This window comes from Acinonyx jubatus, chromosome E4, assembly GCF_027475565.1.
Source record: "Acinonyx jubatus isolate Ajub_Pintada_27869175 chromosome E4, VMU_Ajub_asm_v1.0, whole genome shotgun sequence".
In the NCBI taxonomy this organism is placed as follows: Eukaryota; Metazoa; Chordata; class Mammalia; order Carnivora; family Felidae; genus Acinonyx; species Acinonyx jubatus.
In genome coordinates this window covers 32660714-32682237 of record NC_069395.1, presented here as the reverse complement: position 1 = coordinate 32682237, position 21524 = coordinate 32660714, and the positions used below count along the sequence as shown (strand labels likewise).

Sequence of the window (21524 nt, the reverse complement as noted above, 5' to 3'; positions counted from 1 at the left end):
TTCTCCCTTTATAAAATTGACTCATTGGAATTAAAAGATGTCAGCATAGCCATCTTTTTTAAGTATTTGTGCTTACTGGAAATTAATCAGATCATTACCAATGTTGTATATTAGAAGATGATGATAGTGAGTTGTGTAGGGTCTTTCTTATACTTTGAACCCAAGTAGTGATATTAATCACCTGAGAAATTGTCAGAAAACACTATTGTTTTACCTTTTATAATACATAAAGGATATCTCACTTCTCCTCTATTGCACTGTACAGATAATTCAGACAATGGGGTTGATGGAGATAAGTCATATCCTTGTTTACATACAAAATCTATTAAATCTCCATGTAAGACCTTTCCTTCATACTTCCATTTCATCTCTATGTTATTTCTTTTCATGTAATCCACATTAATAGTACATGGCTCTGTAAGAAAAAATGTTCTTTTCAATTATTTACTCATTTGACAAGTATGAAGCTTAATATATTTTTAAAATAAAAATTTTGATAGGTATCAGAAGCAATGTTTTATATTTAACATTTACATTATTAAAACCACTCAAACATATACATAATAAAATATACATTATATTGCTATCAAATGAATTTATACATTTCTTCTTATTATCATTATATTATAAATTTAAACCACTTAATTTGAACGTTAAAAATATTGTTTAAGCTACAAAAGACGCACTTAAGACTTAAAGGTACATAGAGACTAAAAGTGAAATGATATAAAGAGAAATACCATGCAAATGGAAGCAAAAAAAAAAAAAAAAAGCCAGGGTAGCAATACTTACATTGGACAAAAGAGACTTTAAAACAGACTATAACAAGGGACCAAGAAGCATTACATAATGATAAGGAAATTATTCCAATGAGAACATATAACACTTATAAATATCTATGCACCCCCAAATTGGAGTTCCTAAATGCATAGAGCAAATATTAGCAGACATAAAGGAAAAAATTGACAATAATACATTAGTAGTAGGGGACGTTAACATCCCACGACATTAATGGATAGATCATCCAGGTATAATATCAATAAGAAAGCAGTGTCTTTGAATGAACTTTTAGACCAGAGGGTCATAACACATATCCCTAACACATTTCATCTAGAAACAACACAATACACATTCTTTTCAAGTGCACATGGAACATTCCCAGGATAGATCACATGTTAAGCCACAAAACAGTACCAATAAATTAAAAAACATTAGAATTATAGCACACATCTTTTCTTACAACAACAGTAAGAAACTAGATGTCAATAACAAAGAAAAAAATGGGAAAAAACCCCACAAACAGGTGGAGGCTAAACCACATGCTACTACACATCCAATGGATCAATGAAGAAATTAAAGAAGAAAATTTTTTTTAAACATGGATATAAATGAAAACAAAAACACAGTGGTCCAAAATATTTGGGATGCAGCAAAGCAGTTCTAAGAGGGAAATTTATAGCAATAGAGGTTTACCTCAAGAAACAAAAAAATCGAATAAACAGTATAACCTTACATCCAAAGGAACCAAAAAGAGCCCAAGGTTAGTAGAAAGAAGGAAATAATAAAGAGAGCAGAAATAAATAATATAGAGACTAAAAAAAAATAGAAAATATCAGTGAAACTAGAGGCTGTTTCTTTGAAAAGATAAACCAAATTGATTAGTCTTTAGCCAGACTCTCAAGAAAAAAAGAGACAACAAAAATAAATAAAATTAGAAACAAAAGAGAAGTAAAAACTTACACCACAGAAATGCAAATGATTATAAAAGAATACTACAAAAAATTATATGCCAGAAAATTGGACAATCTAGAAGAAATAGATAAATTTCTAGAAACATAATCTAAAACCGAATCTGGAAGAAATAGAAAATCTGAGCAGACCAATTACTAGTAACAAAATTGAATTGGTAATTTTAAAAATCCCCAAAAAACAAAAGTCCAGGACCAGATGGCTTCACAGGTGAAGTCTACTGAACATTTAAAGAAGAGTTAAAACTTATTTTCCTCAACTATTCCAAAACATAAGAGAAGAAGGAAAGCTTCCAAATACATTCAATTAGGCCAGCATCACCATGATACCTGAACCAGACAGACGCTACAAAAAAAGAGAACTACAGACTAATATCCCTGATGAACATGGATGAAAAAGTCCTCAACAAATTATTAACAAACTGCATTCAACAATACATTAAAAGAATCATTCACCATGATCAAGCGGAATTTATTCTGGAGATGCAAGGATGGTTCAATATTCATAAATCAATCAATATGATCCACCACATCAAGAAAACAAAGAATAAAAACCATATCATCATCTCAATAGATGAAGAAAAAGCATATTACAAATATCAACCCACAGTTAACATCATACTCAATGGTGAAAACAGAGTTTTTCCTCTCAGACCAAGAACAAGAAGACAACGGTGCCCACTCTTGCCACTTTTATTCAACATACCACTTGAACACTCTGGCCACAGCAATTGGATAAAAAAAGGAAATAAAAGGCATCCAAATGGATAAGGAAAAAGTTAAACTGTAACTATTTGCAGATGACATAATACTATACACAAAAAACCCTAAAGACCCCACCAAAAAACTATTAAAAATAAAAAAATGAATTCAGTAAAATTGTAGAATACAAAATTAATACACAGAATTCAAACGCATTTGTACACACTAATAACAAAGCAGCAAAAAGAGAAACTAAGAAAATAATTTTAATTTTATTTATAAATATGTCCAAAAGAACAAAATACCTAGGAATATACTTAACCAAGGAGATTAAACCTTTACTCTGAAAACTATAAAACTCTAATGAAAGAAATTGAAGATTACACAAAGAAATGGAAAGACATTCCATGCTCATGGGTTGGAAGAATTAAGATTGTTAAAATGTCCATACCAACCAAAGCAATTTATAGATTCAGTGCAATTACTACCAAAATACCAATAGCACTTTCCAGAGAACCAGAACAAATAATCCTTACATTTGTATGGAGCCACAAAAGCAAAAGCAATCTTGAGAAAGAAGAACCAAATTGGTGGGATCACAATCCCAGATTTCAAAATATACTACAAAGCTGAAGTAATCAAAACAGCATGGCATGGGACAAAAATAGACACATAGGTCTGTGGAACAGAATAGAAAGTGCAGAAATGTTCATATGGTCAATTAATCTATGGCAAAGGAGGCAAGAATATTACAATGGGAAAAAGTCTTTTCAATAAGTGGTGCTGGGAAAACTGGACAGCTACATGCAAAAGAATGAAACTGGACCACTTTCTTATACCACATACAAAAACTAACTCAAAATGGATGAAAGATCTAAATGTGAGACCTGAAACCTTAAAGCTCCTAGAAGAAAACATAGGTAGTAATCTTCTTGACTCTGGCCTTAGTAACATTTTTCTAAATATGTCTCCTGAGGCAAGGGATACAAAAGTGAAAATAAACTATGGGGATTACATCAAAATAAAAAGCTTTTGTGCAGCAACGGAAACCATAAACAACACAAAAAGGCAACTCACTGAATTGGGGAAGATATTTGCAAAGGATATATATGATAATGGGTTAATATCCAAAATATATGAATAAGTTATACAACTCAACACAGACACACAGACACACAGACACACACACACACACACACACACACACACACACACACACAAAACAAACAATCCAATTAAAAAATGGGTAGAGAACTTGAATAGATATTTTTCCAAAGAAGACATATAAATTGTCAACAGACACATAAAAAGATGCTCAACATCACTCATCATCAGGGAAATGCAAATCAAAACCACAATGAGATAGGGGACCCTGGGTGGCTCAGTCGGTTAAGCATCTGACTTCGGCTCAGGTCACAATCTCATGGTTTATGAGTTTGAGCCCCAAATGGGGCTCTGTGCTGACAGCTCAGAGCCTGGAGCCTGCTTTGGATTCTGTGTCTCCCTCTCTCTCTGCCCCTCCCCCACTTGTGCTCTGTCTCTCTCTATCAAAAATAAATAAATGTTAAAAAAATTTTTTTAAATAAAAAAACGCACGGTGAGATATCACCTCACACTTGTCAGAATGGCTAGAATCAAAAAGAGAGGTAACAAATGTTGGTGAGGATGTAGAAGGGGAAAAAAAATCACCTCGTGCCCTCTTGATCGAATGTACATTTGTATAGCCACTGTGGTGAACATTGTGGAGGTTCCTCAAAAAATTAAAAATAAAAATACTATATGATCCCATAATTCCACTTCTGCATATTTACCCAAAGAAAATGAAAACACAAACTCAAAAAGATATATGTACCCCTATGTTTATTGCTGCATTATATACAATAGATAAGATATGGAAGCAACACAAGTGTCCATATAATGGAATATTACTCAGCCATAAAAAGGATGAAATCATGGGGCACCTGAGTGGCTCAGTCAGTTGAGTGTCCAACTTCAGCTCAGGTCATGATCTCTTGAGCCCCATGTCAGGCTCTGTGCTAAAAGCTCAGAGCCTGGAGCCTGCTTCAGATTCTGTGTCTTCCCCTCTCTCTGCCCCTCCCATGCTCATGCTCTGTGTCTCTCAATAATAAATAAATGTTTAAAATTTTTTTAAAAAAATAAAAGGATGAAATCATGCCATTTGCAACAATATGGATGGACCTACAGGGTATTAAGCTAAGTGAAATAAGCCAGAGAAAGACAAATACCATATGATTTACTTCTATATGGAATCTAAAACGTAAAGCAAATGCATAAACAAACAAAAAGCAGCAACAGAGCCATATATACAGAAAACAAATTGATGGCTGCCAGAAAGGAGTGGGGTATGGCGACTGGCAAAATGTGTGACCCTTCACACATTGTGGGAGATACAGTCTTCCGTTATGGAATTAATAAATCATGAAGATAAAAAGTACAGCAGAGGGAATGTAGTCAATGGTATTGTAATAGTGTTGTAAGGTGACTGATATTGGCTACATTGGTGGTGAGTGTAACATAACTTATAGACTTGTGGAATCACCATGTTGTATCCCTCAAATAATGTAACATTTTGTGCCAACTATACTTCAGTAAAAAGAAAAAATATATATATATAATAATCACTTAGGTTAAGCATGATTTCCTCCCTCTAAATAAAAATCATGACATAGCAAACATATTTACTGTATAATATTTGTGGGACACCTACCACTTGAGATATATCAAAGAACAAAACAAAGATCTCCACCCTCATGGACCTTATCTTCTAGATGGGAGAAACACAAATGAACTAGCAGTAATTAAAATAAATACATGGGTTTTATAATTTGAGGCCATCTTAAAACCACATATAATAAATTAGATGGGGAATAAGTAGTGGAGGGAGAGGAGGGGCTATCAGAGGGATGGGGTAAGGGAAGTAATTTTTAAGTCAAATGGTTGTGATAAGCCTAAGTAAGAAGTAGTAGCAGCACAGACTTGAAGAAGGTCAAGGGGTGAACCATGGCTTTTTCTGAGGGAAGGGCGTTCCAGAAAGAGGAAACAGCCCTGAGGTAAGAGCACACTTGTCTTGTGTGAGGAAGAGCAAGGAAACCAGAGTGGCTGGAGTAGAATGAGACAGGGAAGATTGGCGGGAGGTTGAAGAGGTTCATAATGACTGGAACAATAATTCACAGATGGAAGATTCTGCTCCTTACACCATTTTCCCCATTTGTAGTGAGAGTACTTGCAGTTTCTGAGGACAAATAAGATGTACAGAACTCTGCCCTCTTGCCCTGATGACAATAAATGGTCTTCATTCCGTATCTGCTTTGACTTATGAGCACCAAGTCTATGTGTCTCGAGACAATTGTTCCAGACGGAATGACAGATTTCCTTAAACCTTGTTATTCCTTATGAGGTTGTTTCATTACTAGCTATTCCATTGCTATTTCCATTTAGTCTCCATCCTCAGAGATGACTGTACTTCCATTCAATGCATTATCAATCACATCATCAAAGCCTTAATATCAAAAACTTTTATAAAAATAGGAAAGCAATAGGAAAGCTACAGGTAGGGGTGCCTGGGTGGCTCAGTCGGTTAAGTGTACAGCTTCGGCTCAGGTCATGATCTCACGGTTTATGGGTTCAAGCCCCACATCAGGCTCTGTGCTGACAGCTCAGAGCCTGGAGCCTGCTTTGGATTCTGTGTCTCCCCCTCCCCACCACCCCACTCATGCTCTGTCTCTCTCTCTCTCTCTCAAAAATAAATAAAAAACATTTAAAACATTTAAAAAATTATAAAAAAGAAAAGCCATAGGTAGACATATCTGAATTTGCATGAGAACAGTAGCTTAAGAATGATTTGGAATAGAGAAACCACAAAGGAGATGTGGAAAGAGCTTACGATTTAAAATTTAAACTTCTATATATGAAAACAGTATAAAGAAAAAGAAAATAAAAATGGTTGCAATATACATTGTTATATCTTGCATCATTTTGTCAAGTGAATAATATAATTTATACTAATAAAACTTTTATTACAAGTATAAAAAAATCAAGGTCATTGGAAAAAAAAAAAACAACCTGTGGCCAGCCACTAGAAAATTGACAAATGCTCAATTGAGTAATACTTAAATAACCAAATCAAATAAATAAACTCAATTTATTAATACTTAAATAAACCAAATTAAAATAATTTTAATTGTTGGATTAACAATTTGTGAAGATTAAAGTGTAAGAAAAGTGCTACTTTGATTCACTGATGGTAGGGTCATAAATCAGATTAACTTTCTCAAGGACAATTTGACAATTTACAGAAAAATAATTAAAATTCCAAATTTCTTTCATCCAAAGTTCTCCTTCAGAAAATCTGAAAAAAAAAAAGCTAAAACAAAATAAGACATGTGAAAGAAACATACTTAATTCTAAAAATCAAAAACTAAAGTGTTTTTTAAGCGTGCAAACATTTAGTACAAAAAAATGTACTGTTTGGAATATAAAAATGTTGAAACCACACTAAACTTCCATTAAAAGTGATTAATTTAATTATGGCATATCTGCATTATAGAATACTATGCATCAATTAAAATGTATATTGTACAAATATATCAAACCACATTCATAATATAGTTTGTGGGGAAAAAACAAGTTACATAGCCTCTCATGATAGCATATATTTTTTATAAATATGCGTTGCATGTGTGTGTGTGTGTGTGTGTGTGTGTGTATGTGTATGAAAAGGTTTAGAAAACCATTATCTAAGTAATTAACAGGTTTTGTTTCCTCCTAAGTTACTGATATTTTCTGTTTTCTTCTAGTTGCTTCTATATACTTATTTTTTTAGTAAATAACAATGATTTACATTTATAGTTTGAAAGGCTAACATTTTTAATTAAATTACTATTTTATTTTAACTTATAGAAAGTTTATGATACCATTACCTATTTGTAGAAGTCACAATGTAAGAAGTTCATTGCAACTGTAGTGACCAATTATACTCCTTTAAATATAATTTTGACTAGCAATGTCAAAAATGAGGCAAATATATAGGCTTGAAATGAAAGGTGAATATTATTTTCTGGAAGTTATCTCAATTTAGATAATTATTTAGATAGCTGCCTTAATTCTCCATTTGACACATTGTTAACTATACACCATGTCTTAATGCAAAATATATTTAAAGTAATTACAAGCATGTCTTTATTTGCTCAGCAAAATAAAAGGTGATCATTCAAGTGAGGAATTGATAGCCAAGAAAGCTATTAACAATATGCTCTAGCAAGGAAGGAACTGGATTGATTATCCTCTCCAAATGACATTCTGGGGACAATATAGGAGAGATGCTGATGATCCTAGTAAGGGAAAATTTCAGTTCAGAGAAAGATGACACGAAATGTAACCAGTCACAAAAATGTGAATATATTTAATGCCACTGAAATGCACATTTACAAATGCCTAAGATGGTAAAGTTTTATTGTTCATATTTTACCACAATTTTTAAAAAGTAATAGGTGAGAACTAGTGGAGTTTTAGACCCTGTGATATTAGATTTTCTGCTTACAGAAAAGCGAAGGGATATTGGGATCAGCACTGGGTGTTGTATGGAAGCCAGTTTGACAATAAGTCATATTTAAAAAAATAAAATAAAAACCTCCTAAAGAAAGAGAGAGAGAAGGGAAAGAAAACATTTGGGAAAAAGTTTATACAAAATTCATCTTTCCCATGCCATAAAACGTGTAAAAATCACATAAAAATAGACATAATCATAAAAGAAATTCAACGTGTTCTGTTATAAACGGAGTAAGTTCCAGGGATCTAATGTACATAATGGTGACTATAGTCAATAGTATTGTTTTGATACTGGAATGTTGCCAGGAGAGTATATCTTCATAATGACAAGAATGACAAAAAATGGTGATTATGTGAGGTGAAGGAAATGTTAACTAACCTTATTGTGGTAAACATTTCAAAATACATATGTGTATCAACTCACTGCATTGTACACCTTAAGTTTACACAATGTTATATGTCAATTACATCTCTTTATTTAAAAAAAACCACAATGTGTTCTCTATCTTACCTAAGCAAATGGGTGGGGGTGACCATCTTCCTTGTTCACAACGAGATATTTTTGCCCCACTCAATAAGTAGTATTCATTGCATCTATATTCCACAGAGGATCCTGTTGTGTAGCTTGCTAGTAATCCATCAACAACAGCCCCATTTATTACAGCAGGTGGAGGCTTACAATTCTCATTATTTTCTAAGGAAAGTGGTTATTTTAAAATTAATATGAACTTATAACAACATAACGATATCATATAGTTACCCATACTCTAGTTCTTCAATATTTAGGACAATTGATTCAGGACAATTGATTTCTAAATTCTCCAGAAATGAGAAAAATCCTATTCAACTCAAATATTTTAAAAATTTACTATGTAAGAATAAACAGCAAATGTTTCACCTAAGAACACATATGCATATTTGTCACTTTTTTTGCTTATGAATGAATCATAATAGAGATATTCTTAAAATGTATGGAAGGGTAAACAATAACCCAAATATTATCGTCAGTTTTTTTTATCGTTTATTTTTTTTTATTCTCATTCCCTTCATCTCAGATCTCAGTCAATCCGTGGATGAGATTTTCTACTTTTTCTCTCCCTTTAGTTTTTTTCCTATCTGCTGATTTCTTTAGCATCTTTCATAGCTTTTCTCTCATGCAATAAATATCTTAAATAAACATGTTTGTGGAGATCTTTCTAGGAGAGCTCGAGAAATGAAAAGGATGACAGGAAGGATAGCACCTAGGAGTGGCAGTATAGCCTGCTTGTGCGTATCAGCAAAACAAAAGACCAGAGACATGTCTCAGAAGGATGTAGGGCTCAGACTGGCCAGATGCATGAGTAATATCAGAAGGACTGACTCAAAGTCAGTAACAGAGCGCTCTAATATAACTTTGCAGGACATAAAGGGAGAGGAAGTAGATCATGATCATGGCCAGTCACCCAATCCAACATGCCCTTATTTACTTCTCTCATGAAGCACACTGTTACTTATGTAATTTCATATAAAGCTCAGAAATCATGGTATAAAATAGGTCAGATAACAGTGCTTAGCACTAATGGACATTCAAAAATCTTTTTTAGTTTCCCAATTCTTTATACCGGGTCAAACTCTATGGATGGCTGCACACACACGAAAACGGTAGTAGAGTAGGTGCAGTAGTAGGCAGTAGTGTCTTGCTATAAGTGTGTGGATTAAATAAGGAGAGTGAAAAATTGTACGGAATTGGCTTAGCTGTTGATGGTAAATATAGCATACATACCAACACACTCAGGAGGACGTGTCCAGTTTCCACGTTTACAAGTTATTTCTTTTGATCCAAGGAGATGATACCCGGTTTTACATTCATACGCCACTGTATCCCCATTGTAGTAAATCGTAGAGTGTGGGTTTGCCGTGCCATTCTCAATGAAAGGTGGGTCCTCACAGGCTATCTTCTCCTTTTGTTCTTCAAAGAAACAAATGAGAGGAAAGAGACCGTTTAGCTACACATGCAAACCTCATTTTAGGGAAAGCCTATTCAAGGTGTTGCTAACCAATGCATTTTGGAGGTTCTGTCCATTTTCCATTTTCACAACGTATTTCTTCTGATCCCTGTATCTCAAAATTAATTTCACATTCTACATGAACTACTTCTCCATGACGATAAGTTGTTGAATGTGTTTGGATTTTGGAGTTTAGTGGCAGAGGTGGTGGAGGACATCGGTTTCTTCTTCCTTATAAAAAAAATCACCATATGTAGTCATATAGTTATGAAATAACGAAAATAATAGGTAAATTTAATAAACACATTCATTGAGCCAAGTACCATAGGAAGTATTGAAGACAGACCCTAGGTCACCCCCTTGATCTCCACTTTTGATGTGTTTGTTGTTCACTTCCTTGTGTGATACCCCTCCCCACTGAGCAGGAACTGTGACTTCCTTCTGACCAATAGAACGTGGCAAAGACGAGGGGATGTATCTGATTATGTATGTATAATATGCAACATAATACTGTAAGGCCATTCTTGTCGAGAGACTCTCTCCCTGCTGATTTTGATAAAAAGCACACTCCCACATTGTGAGCTTCCAAATGGGGAGACAACAAGGCCAGGAGCAGAAGGCTGACTCCAGCAGGCAGCTGGGAAGAAATTGAGGCTCCCAGCTCAGCAATATGCAAAGCACTCAATGCTGTCAACAACCACAATGAGTTTGAAAGCAGATTCTTCCCCAGTCAAGCCTCAGATGAGACCGAAGCCCCAGTTGACACTTTAATAGCAGTTTTGTTAGACAAAGATGCAGAGGATCCAGATAAGCTATTCCCAGACTCCCAACCTACAGAAATTATGAAATAATACAAATGTGTTGTTTTAAGCTGCTAAATTTGTAATAGTGGTGTTATACACCAATAGAAAACTATAAAAGCAAGTAAATTAAAACAGCATTCATTATCTCCTTTATTCCTAAAGTAACTTTATTAAGCAGGGACAATTATTTCTCTCATATAGATAAACTAAAGCTTCTGAAGTAAGTATATTAACTATTAACTGGTGGATCTGTTCTTGTACCATGTCTATATGAATTAAATAAAATCTTCTTAACTATTCTAAAATGCAGACTGTATTAATTTCCTATTGCTGTTGGGACAAATTATCACACTTAAGTGGCTTAAAATAGCACAAGTTTATTCTTTACAGTTTTGGAAGGCAAAGCCCAGAACCAGTTTCACTGGTCTAAAATCAAAACATCAGGAAAGCTTCATTCCTTCTAGAAACTTTAGGAGAGAATCAGCTTCTTTGCCTTTTTAAACTTTTGTAGGCTCAACACATTCCTAGGCACACGACCTTTCCTCCTATTACTCCAACTTCTTGCTTCCACTGTCACATCTCTATTCCTCTTCTGTAGTCAAATTTCCCTCTGCCTCCCTCTTGGGGTTACATTTAGGGCCCACATGGATAATCCCAGAAATTATTCCTACCTCAAGATCCTTAATTTTATCACATGTGCAAAGTCCCTTTTTATAAATGAGGTAACATTCACTGGCTCCAGAGATTAGGATATATTATTCAGCCAACTGCACTGCCTACCTAACATCTAATGACTATTTACTAGAGAAAATAACATGGCATACTGGCAAGCTGACTAATTTGGATGGGGGGAGGGGGGTAGGCATAATGTAGGTTTGCCATTTATTTCTCAAATAACATGCGGCAGGTAATTTGCTGTTAGACCAAGGCTCTTGGTCTACTGTTAGACCAAGGCTCTTGAGCAGGACTGGAAAATTAAAAACAAAAACATTGAAGTTATCATTTGGTGCATTTAAAGAATTAGGATCCTTCTGGGCAGTCCCATCTCATACCTCTGGTCATCTCCCCCTTTCACTCTTTCTAGCTTCACCCCTTCTTCCAAGTTCCACTTTCCTGTCTTCCTCCTGCCTGTCAATAATGGCATTATTTTCTATATTACAGAGAAAACAGAGGCTATCAAGACCTTTACTTCTCCCCATCTCTCCCAATCCTGAAACTCCTACTTACCTTTCAGTTCCAATACTATCCAACACCTCCAAAAATGCTATCGTACCCCATACCTCAAAATCTTCAATGTTTGTTCAAATACTTTATACCTGACTTTATTATATTTGTCACATTGCATCAATGTGTTCATTTTCAAATGAACAATTTTCAAATCTGTTCCCTCTGCTAGGCTAGGATCTCTTTCATATCTCATTGTAGGTACATTTAAATGACTATTGAATTGTTGCCTTCCAACAGGTGATCATACTATCTTCTTGGACATGTCCAGTGATAGAAATTTACCTCATGGATTACATTTTACAATAGCTCTTACTAGAGGATCATATTTTTCATTTTTACTCTGGTTAATATTCTGTTGATTTTTCTATTCTTTACCCCCAGTGTTCTGAAGACTGTATTTTCATATCAGGAAATATGTAGCCAGATAAGAAAGAAACCCTCACAAAGCTGCCAGCTTGGAATAATTGAATCTAGTAATTCTCAAAAAGAAAATTTATTCATTGTTATAAGAGATTTAAATTTATAATAAGAGAGTTTAAAAGTTATAACCACTCTACAAACTAATGCAAAATTTAAGATTTCTTCAAATTAAAAGTATTAAATATTGGTGAAAATAGCGCTGATTTAAAAGACCATATTTATCTTAAAAGATAGCACTCAGGACAAGGATTAGATATCATCAGAAACATTTTTTTCATAAAAATTAAAGCTGATTAAGACATGATATTTTATTTGTACGAGTGTGAAATTTTTAAAATTACCTTCACATACAGGAGATTCTGGATACCAACCAAAGTTATAGCACTGAATTAAATCAGATCCACTTAGATAATAATTTTCATGACAGAAAAACTGAACTACATCTCCTTCTTCATAAGTTTGCTTTATAGGATGAAAATAACCATTTTCTATTAATCTTAAAGAAGAGCACTTTAATTCTAAAAATGAAAGAACGACATAAAATACAAAAGAAAGTGTCACTTTTTCTGTTGAACAAAATTCATCTATTTATATATCATATCTGGAATAGAAATTAGTAAATTTGCCATATTTTGAAATACATATAAAGCTTGTCAATTCCTATATTTATGAAATATCATTAGGCTTATGTTAATTTAATTATCTGAGCTAAAAGAAATTCTGCTATTTGAGAGCTTTATATTTATTTTTTAATTTTTTTTTAAATTATTTTTTTTTCCTGTGTGGAGGCTTGACTTTCAACAGACCTCAGCGAGGGAGCTACGTATGAAACCCCTGAGAGCTTTAACTGATCAAAGCCTATGATCGACATAATTAAAACCATAAGCAAAAACAAGTATGAAAAATGAAACATAATTAGGGTGACAATTTATATACATTTCCATATAAGAGAAAGTTTTTAAATGAGACCAGATCATCTTTAAAATGAGAACGTACTCGTACATCTTGGTGTGAGAGACCATCCATATGTGCGACATTCTACCTCCTCTGCCTTCCTTCCTCCAGCTGTATAGTAGCCCGCAGTACATTCGTATTGTACTCTGTCCTTCACCTGGAATGTTTTCTGCGTTGTGGAATAATTTCCATGGTGTAATTCAGGGACCAAACATGTTTCTAAAAAAAAAAAAAATCAACGTTATTTATTTTATGAATTCTATCATTAAAACAATAATATTAAAAAGAAATCTCAAAATGTATTTTCACAAAATCTTGAGCATATTTGGTGGAATCATCTTTGGCAAAATTGAAAAACAGCCAGTTTGCCTTTGTCTCTCTATTCCCTTTTTTTTTTTTTAATACACCTTGTGTGTTATTGCACCAGTCTTATACTCTTTTTTCTAAAAAAAAAAAAAAAAATTATTTTGAGAGAGAGAGACAGATCTGCACAAGCACAGAAGGGGCAGAGAGACAGAGACGGAGAGAGAGACACAGAGAGAATCCTAAGCACATACTGTGCCATCAGCACAGAGCCTGATGCGGGGCTCAATCTCACCAACCATGAGATCATGACCTGAGCCAAAACCAAGAGCTGGTTGCTTAACCAACTGAGCCACCCAGGCACCCCCTCTATTCTTAAAATTCTACTCTAGTGTAGTTGAAAAAAGGCCACAATTCAACTAAAGGCTTGTTCAGTAACAATTTGTTGATTATGTGCCGTCTGAGGATTTGTACAGTTTAAGCAACTAACAACACGTTAACAAAGTATGTCTATTCAAGTTACTGGATTATTTTAAGTGTATCCGATTTGGGTCTGCCAATAAAAATCATGGGCATTATCCTGAATTCTTCTTTAATAAAGGAATTAGTAATTTACATATGTTGCAAGGAACAGGTTTAAGGTTTTTTTATTTTATTCCATTTCATTCTTTTCTTTATTAGTATAAAGTAGGAACTGCTTCCACCTTTTGGCTGTTGTGAAAAACTGCTGCTGGGAACGAACATTGGTGTAGACTTCTGAGTTCCTGCTTTCAATTCCTTTGGGTATATACCTAGAAGTGGAATTACTGGATCGTATGATAATTCTGTGTTTAACTTTTAGAGGAATTGTCACCAATCCATGTGTCCATCAGTGGATAAATGGACAAACAAAATGCTATATATATATATATATATATATATATATATATATATGTATATATAATATTAGAATGTTATATATATATACATATATACATATATATATAACAGAATATTATTCCATCGTAAAAAGAAATTAACTCTGATACATGCTAAAACATAAATGAACCTTGAATACATTGTGCTAAGTGAAATAAGCCAGACACAAAAGAACAGTATTGCATGGCTCCTCTTATACAAAGTTTCTAAAATAAGGAAATAGAGACAGAAAATAGAAGTTACCAGGTACTGGGGTATGGTGGGGGTGTAGGGGATTATTAAAGGTAGAGAGTTTCTCTTCGGCTTGATGAAAAAGTTTTGGAAACAGCGGTGATGGTGATGACAACATTGTGAATGTACGTAATGCTACTGAATTGTACACTTAAAAACAGTTGAAATTGTAAAGTTCATGTGATGCGTATTTTGCCACAACTAAAAAACAAGATGAGGGCTGCCAACGGTTTGAGGGAAGAAAAAATGGATGAATAGGTGGAAAACAGGGGGCTCTTAGGCACTGAAACTATTCTTCATGACACCTTACTGGTGGATACGTATCCTTAGACACTGGAAAAAACCCATAGCATGTGTAACACGAAGAATGAACCCTAATGTAAAGTATGAATTTGGTTATACATTGGCTCATCGATTGCAACAGATACGCCTCACTCAATGCAAGATGTTAATAATAGGGGAAACTGTATGTGGCCAAGGGCAGGAAGGGGTATATGGGAACTCTCTGTACTAGCTGATCAATATTTCTGCAAATCTAAAACTGCTCTAAAAATAAAAGTCTATTAATATCAAAACAAATAAGTAGGAGCTACTGGAGTAGGTGTGTTTTAGGAGTTGAGAACCCCTGGGTTAGGGAAACACTTAGCACTTAAGAAAAACAATATAATACCAACTTCTTGCATTTGCAGACATGATGAAAAATAAATTCTATTAAATAAAAATGCCTATCAATATAAGAAAGTACTAGCCTCACTGTCCCTTTTCTTCGGTTTTAGGAAATGGTTCTTAAACACATACCATGTTCCTTCCTGCAGGTAGGTTGAGAAGACCATCCATCAGCAAGACATTGAACCACTTCTTCATCCTTCCCTCCAGTAGTTTTATATCCTGAATTACAACTATAACGCATGTTCTCTTGAATTTTGTACCATAATTTTACATCAGAGATGTAACCATTTGTCAGCTCGGGCTTAGTGCATTTTTCTATGGGAAAAAAAATTCTTTGTTTAACTTGGTGAACTTAAGTTTGTCTTTTACTTAGTTGTAAAAATAAGGCAAAAGTTTAATATTATTCTTGGAATTGATTTATTTATTATTATTATTATTTTAATGTTTATGTATTTTTTTAGAGGGAGACAGAAAGAGTGTGAGCAGGGGAGGGGCAGAGAGAGAGGGAGACACAGAATCCAAAGCAGGCTCCAGGCTCTGAGCTGTCAGCACAGAGCCCGACACAAGGCTCAAACTCATGAAGAGTGAGATCATGACCTCAGCTGAAGTCAGATGCTTAACCAACTGAGCCACTCAGTTGCCCCTCAGGTGCCCCTATTATTCTTGGAATTTAAAGAATGAAGAACAAATTTCACTCCCAAATCCCTTAATTTTGGAAATAGCCTGCATGTTCTGTAACAAACTTCAAAAATCGATTCAACTTCATACTGACATTCTTTGTATTTATTAACTTCAGTTTTTATAGTGACACCTACACCTATCACATCTACTTTTAGAAAATTTAACAGCGCTCTTCCACTAATTAATTGTCATTAATGGCAAGTAGAAGCAATTTCATTTGAATTTACTTCCTAATATTTTTAAGTCCACTGTGTTTGACAATTTTTAACACTGTGTAACAAAAGCACATACCGACTTTCTAAATAAAAGAGATTCATCTAAAACCTCTACTCTGCAAAACAGAGCTTAGAGAATTCTTTGTTTGAGAGAGGTCACCTGTTCTGATGGAAGCTAATTAATAGTTTGACTATAGGGTAGCCTGGCATTAAATAATGAGACAGGCCCATCAGATTTATTTTTCCTAAATTTGAACTCAAAATTCAGAAAACACATTTTTTAATGGATATTATGGGAGAAGAAGTTGGCGCACAAAGGAGAGATGAGTCTTTCAAAGGATAAAACACTACAGTAACAATAACAATCTTACTCTTCTTCCTATGGCCAGTGACAAGCATTTTTTTCTGGCTTCCTATGCACATTATCTGTATAAGTTCCTCACTCCTTAAAGTAACTTATTTGTATCTCTGTTTCTGGCAGTATGATAACACCAATTTCAATAAATGTTTTTATTCTCTTCACAGGGTATTACTGAAAATAAAGACAATAGCATTTTAATAAGAAACATTATTTATAGAATTTCAGAATATGCCTTCATTTTGTAACAGAGACCCTGGACCAGTAATTTTGTTCTTAATCTACCAAAACTTTTCACCAGCAGCCAGGTTTTATTGGACACTTACAGACTAGTCTCTTCGCATATTATACGTATTTTGTGGACACAGGCCACCAACTCACTGAAGCATCGTGGTTCTGGAGACCAGCCCTCTTGGGTGCATGTGATTCGCTCCTCTTGTTTTCCAGTTGCCGTTGAATAACCAGCCAAGCAGGAAAATGACAATTTTTCATTTATTCTCATTGGAAAGTAATAGCTTTTAAAAGGATAGTAATATTGGGCAATCCTTCCATTTTCCACACTAGGAAAGCCACAGGGTTTCTCTGAAATGAGTAAATATCAAGATGAAAACTGAAAAACATACCTAAAACCATGAAATGTGTGACCAAATGGCAATACCTTTTTTTTTTTTTTTTTTTTTTTTTTTTGAGGAGGAGGAGGGGAGGGACAGAGGGAGAGAATCCTAAGCAGGCTCCACGTTCAGGTGCGGGGCTCCATCCCACAACCATGAGATCATGACCTGAGCCGAAATCAAGCATCAGACGCTTGACTGACGGAGCCACCCAGGCACCCCAACATTTCTAAATCCGAAATGTTTGCAGCCACTTTAACTAGTACTTCTTTTTATTAACTAAAATTTTAAGGTACTTCTGTGACAATTTTTTCAATCAGAATTAACCTGCTTGTAATCCCAATATCCAACAGTAAGAAGAAAATTGGTCAGGCCACTTCCTCAGGGAAGCTTTCCCTAACTTTGTAAAACAACACTCACTAACAGAAATATAACGCAAGTCACATATGTAATTTCAAAATCTCTAGTAGTCACGTAATAAATGGAACAATTGAAGTTAATTTTAATAATAGGTATTATTTGACCCCTTCAAATATTAAAATTATTTTTCATTATTTTTTTCTTACTAAGTCTGAACTCCAGTGCATATTTACACTTACAGCACATCCCAGTGTGGACTCACCACATTTCAATAGCTGTATGTGGCTAGTAGTCACTATACTGGACAGCAGAGTTCTAGAATAGGTGAAGTTCTGCTTAGGATTTGCAAACGTACAGAATTTTTAAATGAATGGCTTTTTTTTGTTTAGAAAGAAAAAGACAACCCATTAAAAATAAATAAAAGACTTGAGCAAGAGATTTACAAAACAGGATATGTAAATGGTCACAGACCTAGTAAAAAGTACTCAACTATCTTTGGTGATATTAAAGCAAAATATGCACATACCATATTTAAAAAGCATTCATCCCTTATGAACATTGATGCAAACATTCTCAACAAAATAGCAGCAAAGAGAATTCAGCAGCGTATGAAAAGGACCAATGAGCATGTGGGCTTTATTCCTGGAATGCAAGGATCGTTCAACATACAAAAATCCATCAATGTAATACACCACATCAACAACACGAAAGAAGAAAGAAAAAAAGTATCTGTGCACCCAAAGACATTTTAGAGAATGTTCATAGCAGCATTATTGGTGTAGTCCCAAACTGGAAACAATCCAAATGCCCATTCATGGTGGAAAAGTTAAACGTATTTTAGACTATGCATTCAATGAAATGGTATATAGCAATACAAGTGGTGAATTCTGAATGGTGACTCTCACAAACATATTATTGAATGACAGATGCCTGTCACACATAAGTAAATATTATAGGTACTTACATAATATTTTTATCGAGGTATAATTGATATACAACATATTAGTTTTTGGCATACAGTATAATGAGTACACATATATATTTGTATATATTGCAAAATGATCTCACAATAAATATAGTTAACATCCATCACCACACAGGTACAAATTCTTTCCCTTGTGATGAGCACTTTTAAGATCTACTCTCTTAGCAACTTTAAAATATACAATATAATATTATTAACACACGTGAATATATATATGCCAGAGAAATTATAACAAAGAAATAGGGTGATTATATGGACAGCATTCATTTCAGAGTCATTTGTGGTTAGAAGCAAATTAGAGGTAACTATGTGTCCATCACTAGGGAGATGGATAAGTAAAATTTATGAAACACTATGTAGCAGTAGCAACAAAATAGATTGAGCAACATGGAAATATGTTTAAATGATAGCAAGTAAAACAAACCAGTAAGGAGAGAAAATCTATGGCAAGCTTTTATGTGAATGTCAAGCACATACACAAAAGCAGACATAGTTCAGAAAGATGGTTACGTATTTAAGAATATATCAAACACATTATAGTGGCTCAGTTTGATGCTAGGGGAAATGGAGTTTGGGATCAGGGATAAAGGGAAGAAATATATAAATAGAGCAAAAGTGGCACCTTTCATAGGCCAATGATGATTGCATGCTATGAAATCAGTTATTGCCTGTTAGGTTTCCAGTGGGGGTGACCATGAGACTGCGGTCCCTGTCCTCAGGCAGGTTATTTTTCTGTTTGCTTGGGAGAAAGAAGATTATGACCATGTAAAAATTAGGAAATTATCTAGAAAATGCAATGCCTTCATGATAGAGATAATAGAGAACTGTATCAGCTGGTTTTTCTCTATTTAGACAGAAAAATGAAACCAAAGGAAACTATTCCTAAAAAATAATTTTATTGTAGAATTAAATGTATCGAATAAGATGAATTCTATTTATTTCACTTTTACTGTTTTAATAGCAGACTTTTTTGGGGTACAAAATTTGTAGTAAACTCTTCACCTAAAAGCCAATTATAATCTGTAAGATATTTTATTTCAACAAATTCCCTAAGGTGTTTATTTTAGAAAAGCCTTATTGCTGTGGTTTCCCATTTCGTATATTCACTCTGCTGACACCTAATGACCTGTCTGGTTTCTTATCCCTACAGCTTAATTATTTCTAAATAATCCACACTTGTACACTGCCTGCCTCACATTCGCTAATTCACACACTGGGAAGTCTGGCGATGAAGATTTCTGAGTCAGGGAGTCAACAGATATTGGCTTGTCTGGACACTCTTGGTTTGCAACAGTTGTCCCACATACTTATTAATAGAGTTCCCTCTCACTCTCAAAAGTATCCTTGTCTGTGTAATCAATTACATGGTCCTCCTGATCACAACTTAAAGATTGAAGCCAATAAATAAATTAGGGTAAAAATCAAAGGGTGAAGGGTCAAAAATTTTGATGATTTATGGCTATTTTTTCTTTTCAAATTTCCCACACTAACATCTCACTTTATGAACAGAGAATTAAATTTGTACAAGCTTTGCAGTGTTATGAATCAATTCCATTATGAAGTTAGAATTAAGATTAACAAAGACTTCTAAATGGCAGTACTGTTAGCCTGAAAACCCTTTGAGGTATTTAGATCCTAATCTCCTATGCCCTAAAACCTAGAGATACAAAGCAGGATTTTGTTTTGTCTTGTTTTGTTTTTCTAAATACTACAAAATACTAAATACTACAAAAATACTTACTAGTTATGCCCAAAGGAAAAATAAATCTGCCTAACTATAACAAATTCTATTTATAATAACTGTGCTTTTATCAAGTTGATACACAAAAATGAAAGACTATATTAAAAATTCAAGTTAAATGGATGTTAGAATTTCCCTTTATGATTTTTAGGGAATAAAGAATATTAAAAATTCAATTTACCTTCTGCATAGAGTTCTCCTGAGATGATTAATACGATGATAAAAGCCAAGTCTTTCGACCTCATCTTCAGCGGTGTGCCCCAGAAAGATTGTAACAATTGTAAAGCACTAGGGACTCCTCATTAAGTACACAATACTTTGCCGGAAGAAAAAGTTAATTATTTACAACATCTGTCTAAGTCTCTTTGTAACAAGACATATCTTTCATTTAAACCATTTTTGGAATAATGTTAAAATAACACAACTATGTTAATTGACAGAATTTTGGGTGCCAGAGTCCAATAAGGGCATGATCACCTATAAGGGCAACAAGAGCGGCAGCATAAATAATTAACTCAGACTGCATAAAAAAACAGGGTAAATTTTCAACTTCAATTCCCTATTGTAAGTCCATGGACTAAAGTTCACCTGTGGCCATTGATTTCTCTACCACCATTGATCAAAAGGAGAGATGAACTTAGAAACATGAGATAAGGGATACCTGATGTAAAAATACAGTGCTGTCTACGTTGCACTGCTGGAAGAGAAAAATGACCTTAATTGTCTCAAGCAATGATATCATAATATTATAGTAAGATCTAATGTTTAGAGTGTTTGTATTCTGTGGCAGGTGATGGAATGAGCACTGTGCTATATTATCATTCATTGATGAAAAATGTTTGGTGTGACCACTATGTGCAGGTCATGTTCTAATCTTGGGTATACAGCAGTGAAAAAAAAAAGATCAAAATTATAGTCTTCATGGAGTTTACATTTTAATGGGTTTTAATCTAAATAAGAAAGTAAGATGGGGAGATAAGAGCTGTTATTATTTTAATTTATGTAACTTTTTATTAAAATATATTAAGGGAAAAGGCACACAAAT

General features: G+C 34.1%; 1 protein-coding gene across 2 annotated transcripts in view; it reads right to left on the bottom strand.

Annotated features, from left to right (window-relative positions):
• The window catches only part of F13B (coagulation factor XIII B chain), a 32427-nt gene extending 11481 nt beyond the window's left edge, over nt 1-20946 (bottom strand). Inside the window, exons 1-9 of one of the 2 annotated variants that reach the window (XM_015079989.3) lie at nt 20661-20945; nt 17164-17364; nt 15658-15843; nt 13450-13626; nt 12795-12971; nt 10055-10234; nt 9781-9966; nt 8530-8712; nt 215-415 (exon numbers count right to left, since the gene is read on the bottom strand). In XM_015079989.3, the coding sequence (XP_014935475.1) occupies nt 215-415; nt 8530-8712; nt 9781-9966; nt 10055-10234; nt 12795-12971; nt 13450-13626; nt 15658-15843; nt 17164-17364; nt 20661-20724 (1555 nt within the window). In that variant the 5' untranslated portion in view covers nt 20725-20945. Of the gene's footprint in view, nt 1-214; nt 416-8529; nt 8713-9780; nt 9967-10054; nt 10235-12794; nt 12972-13449; nt 13627-15657; nt 15844-17163; nt 17365-20660 lie in introns of both variants that reach the window. The other variant, XM_027074595.2, reaches the window with a different exon arrangement.
• Between the last annotated feature and the right edge of the window lie 578 nt (nt 20947-21524).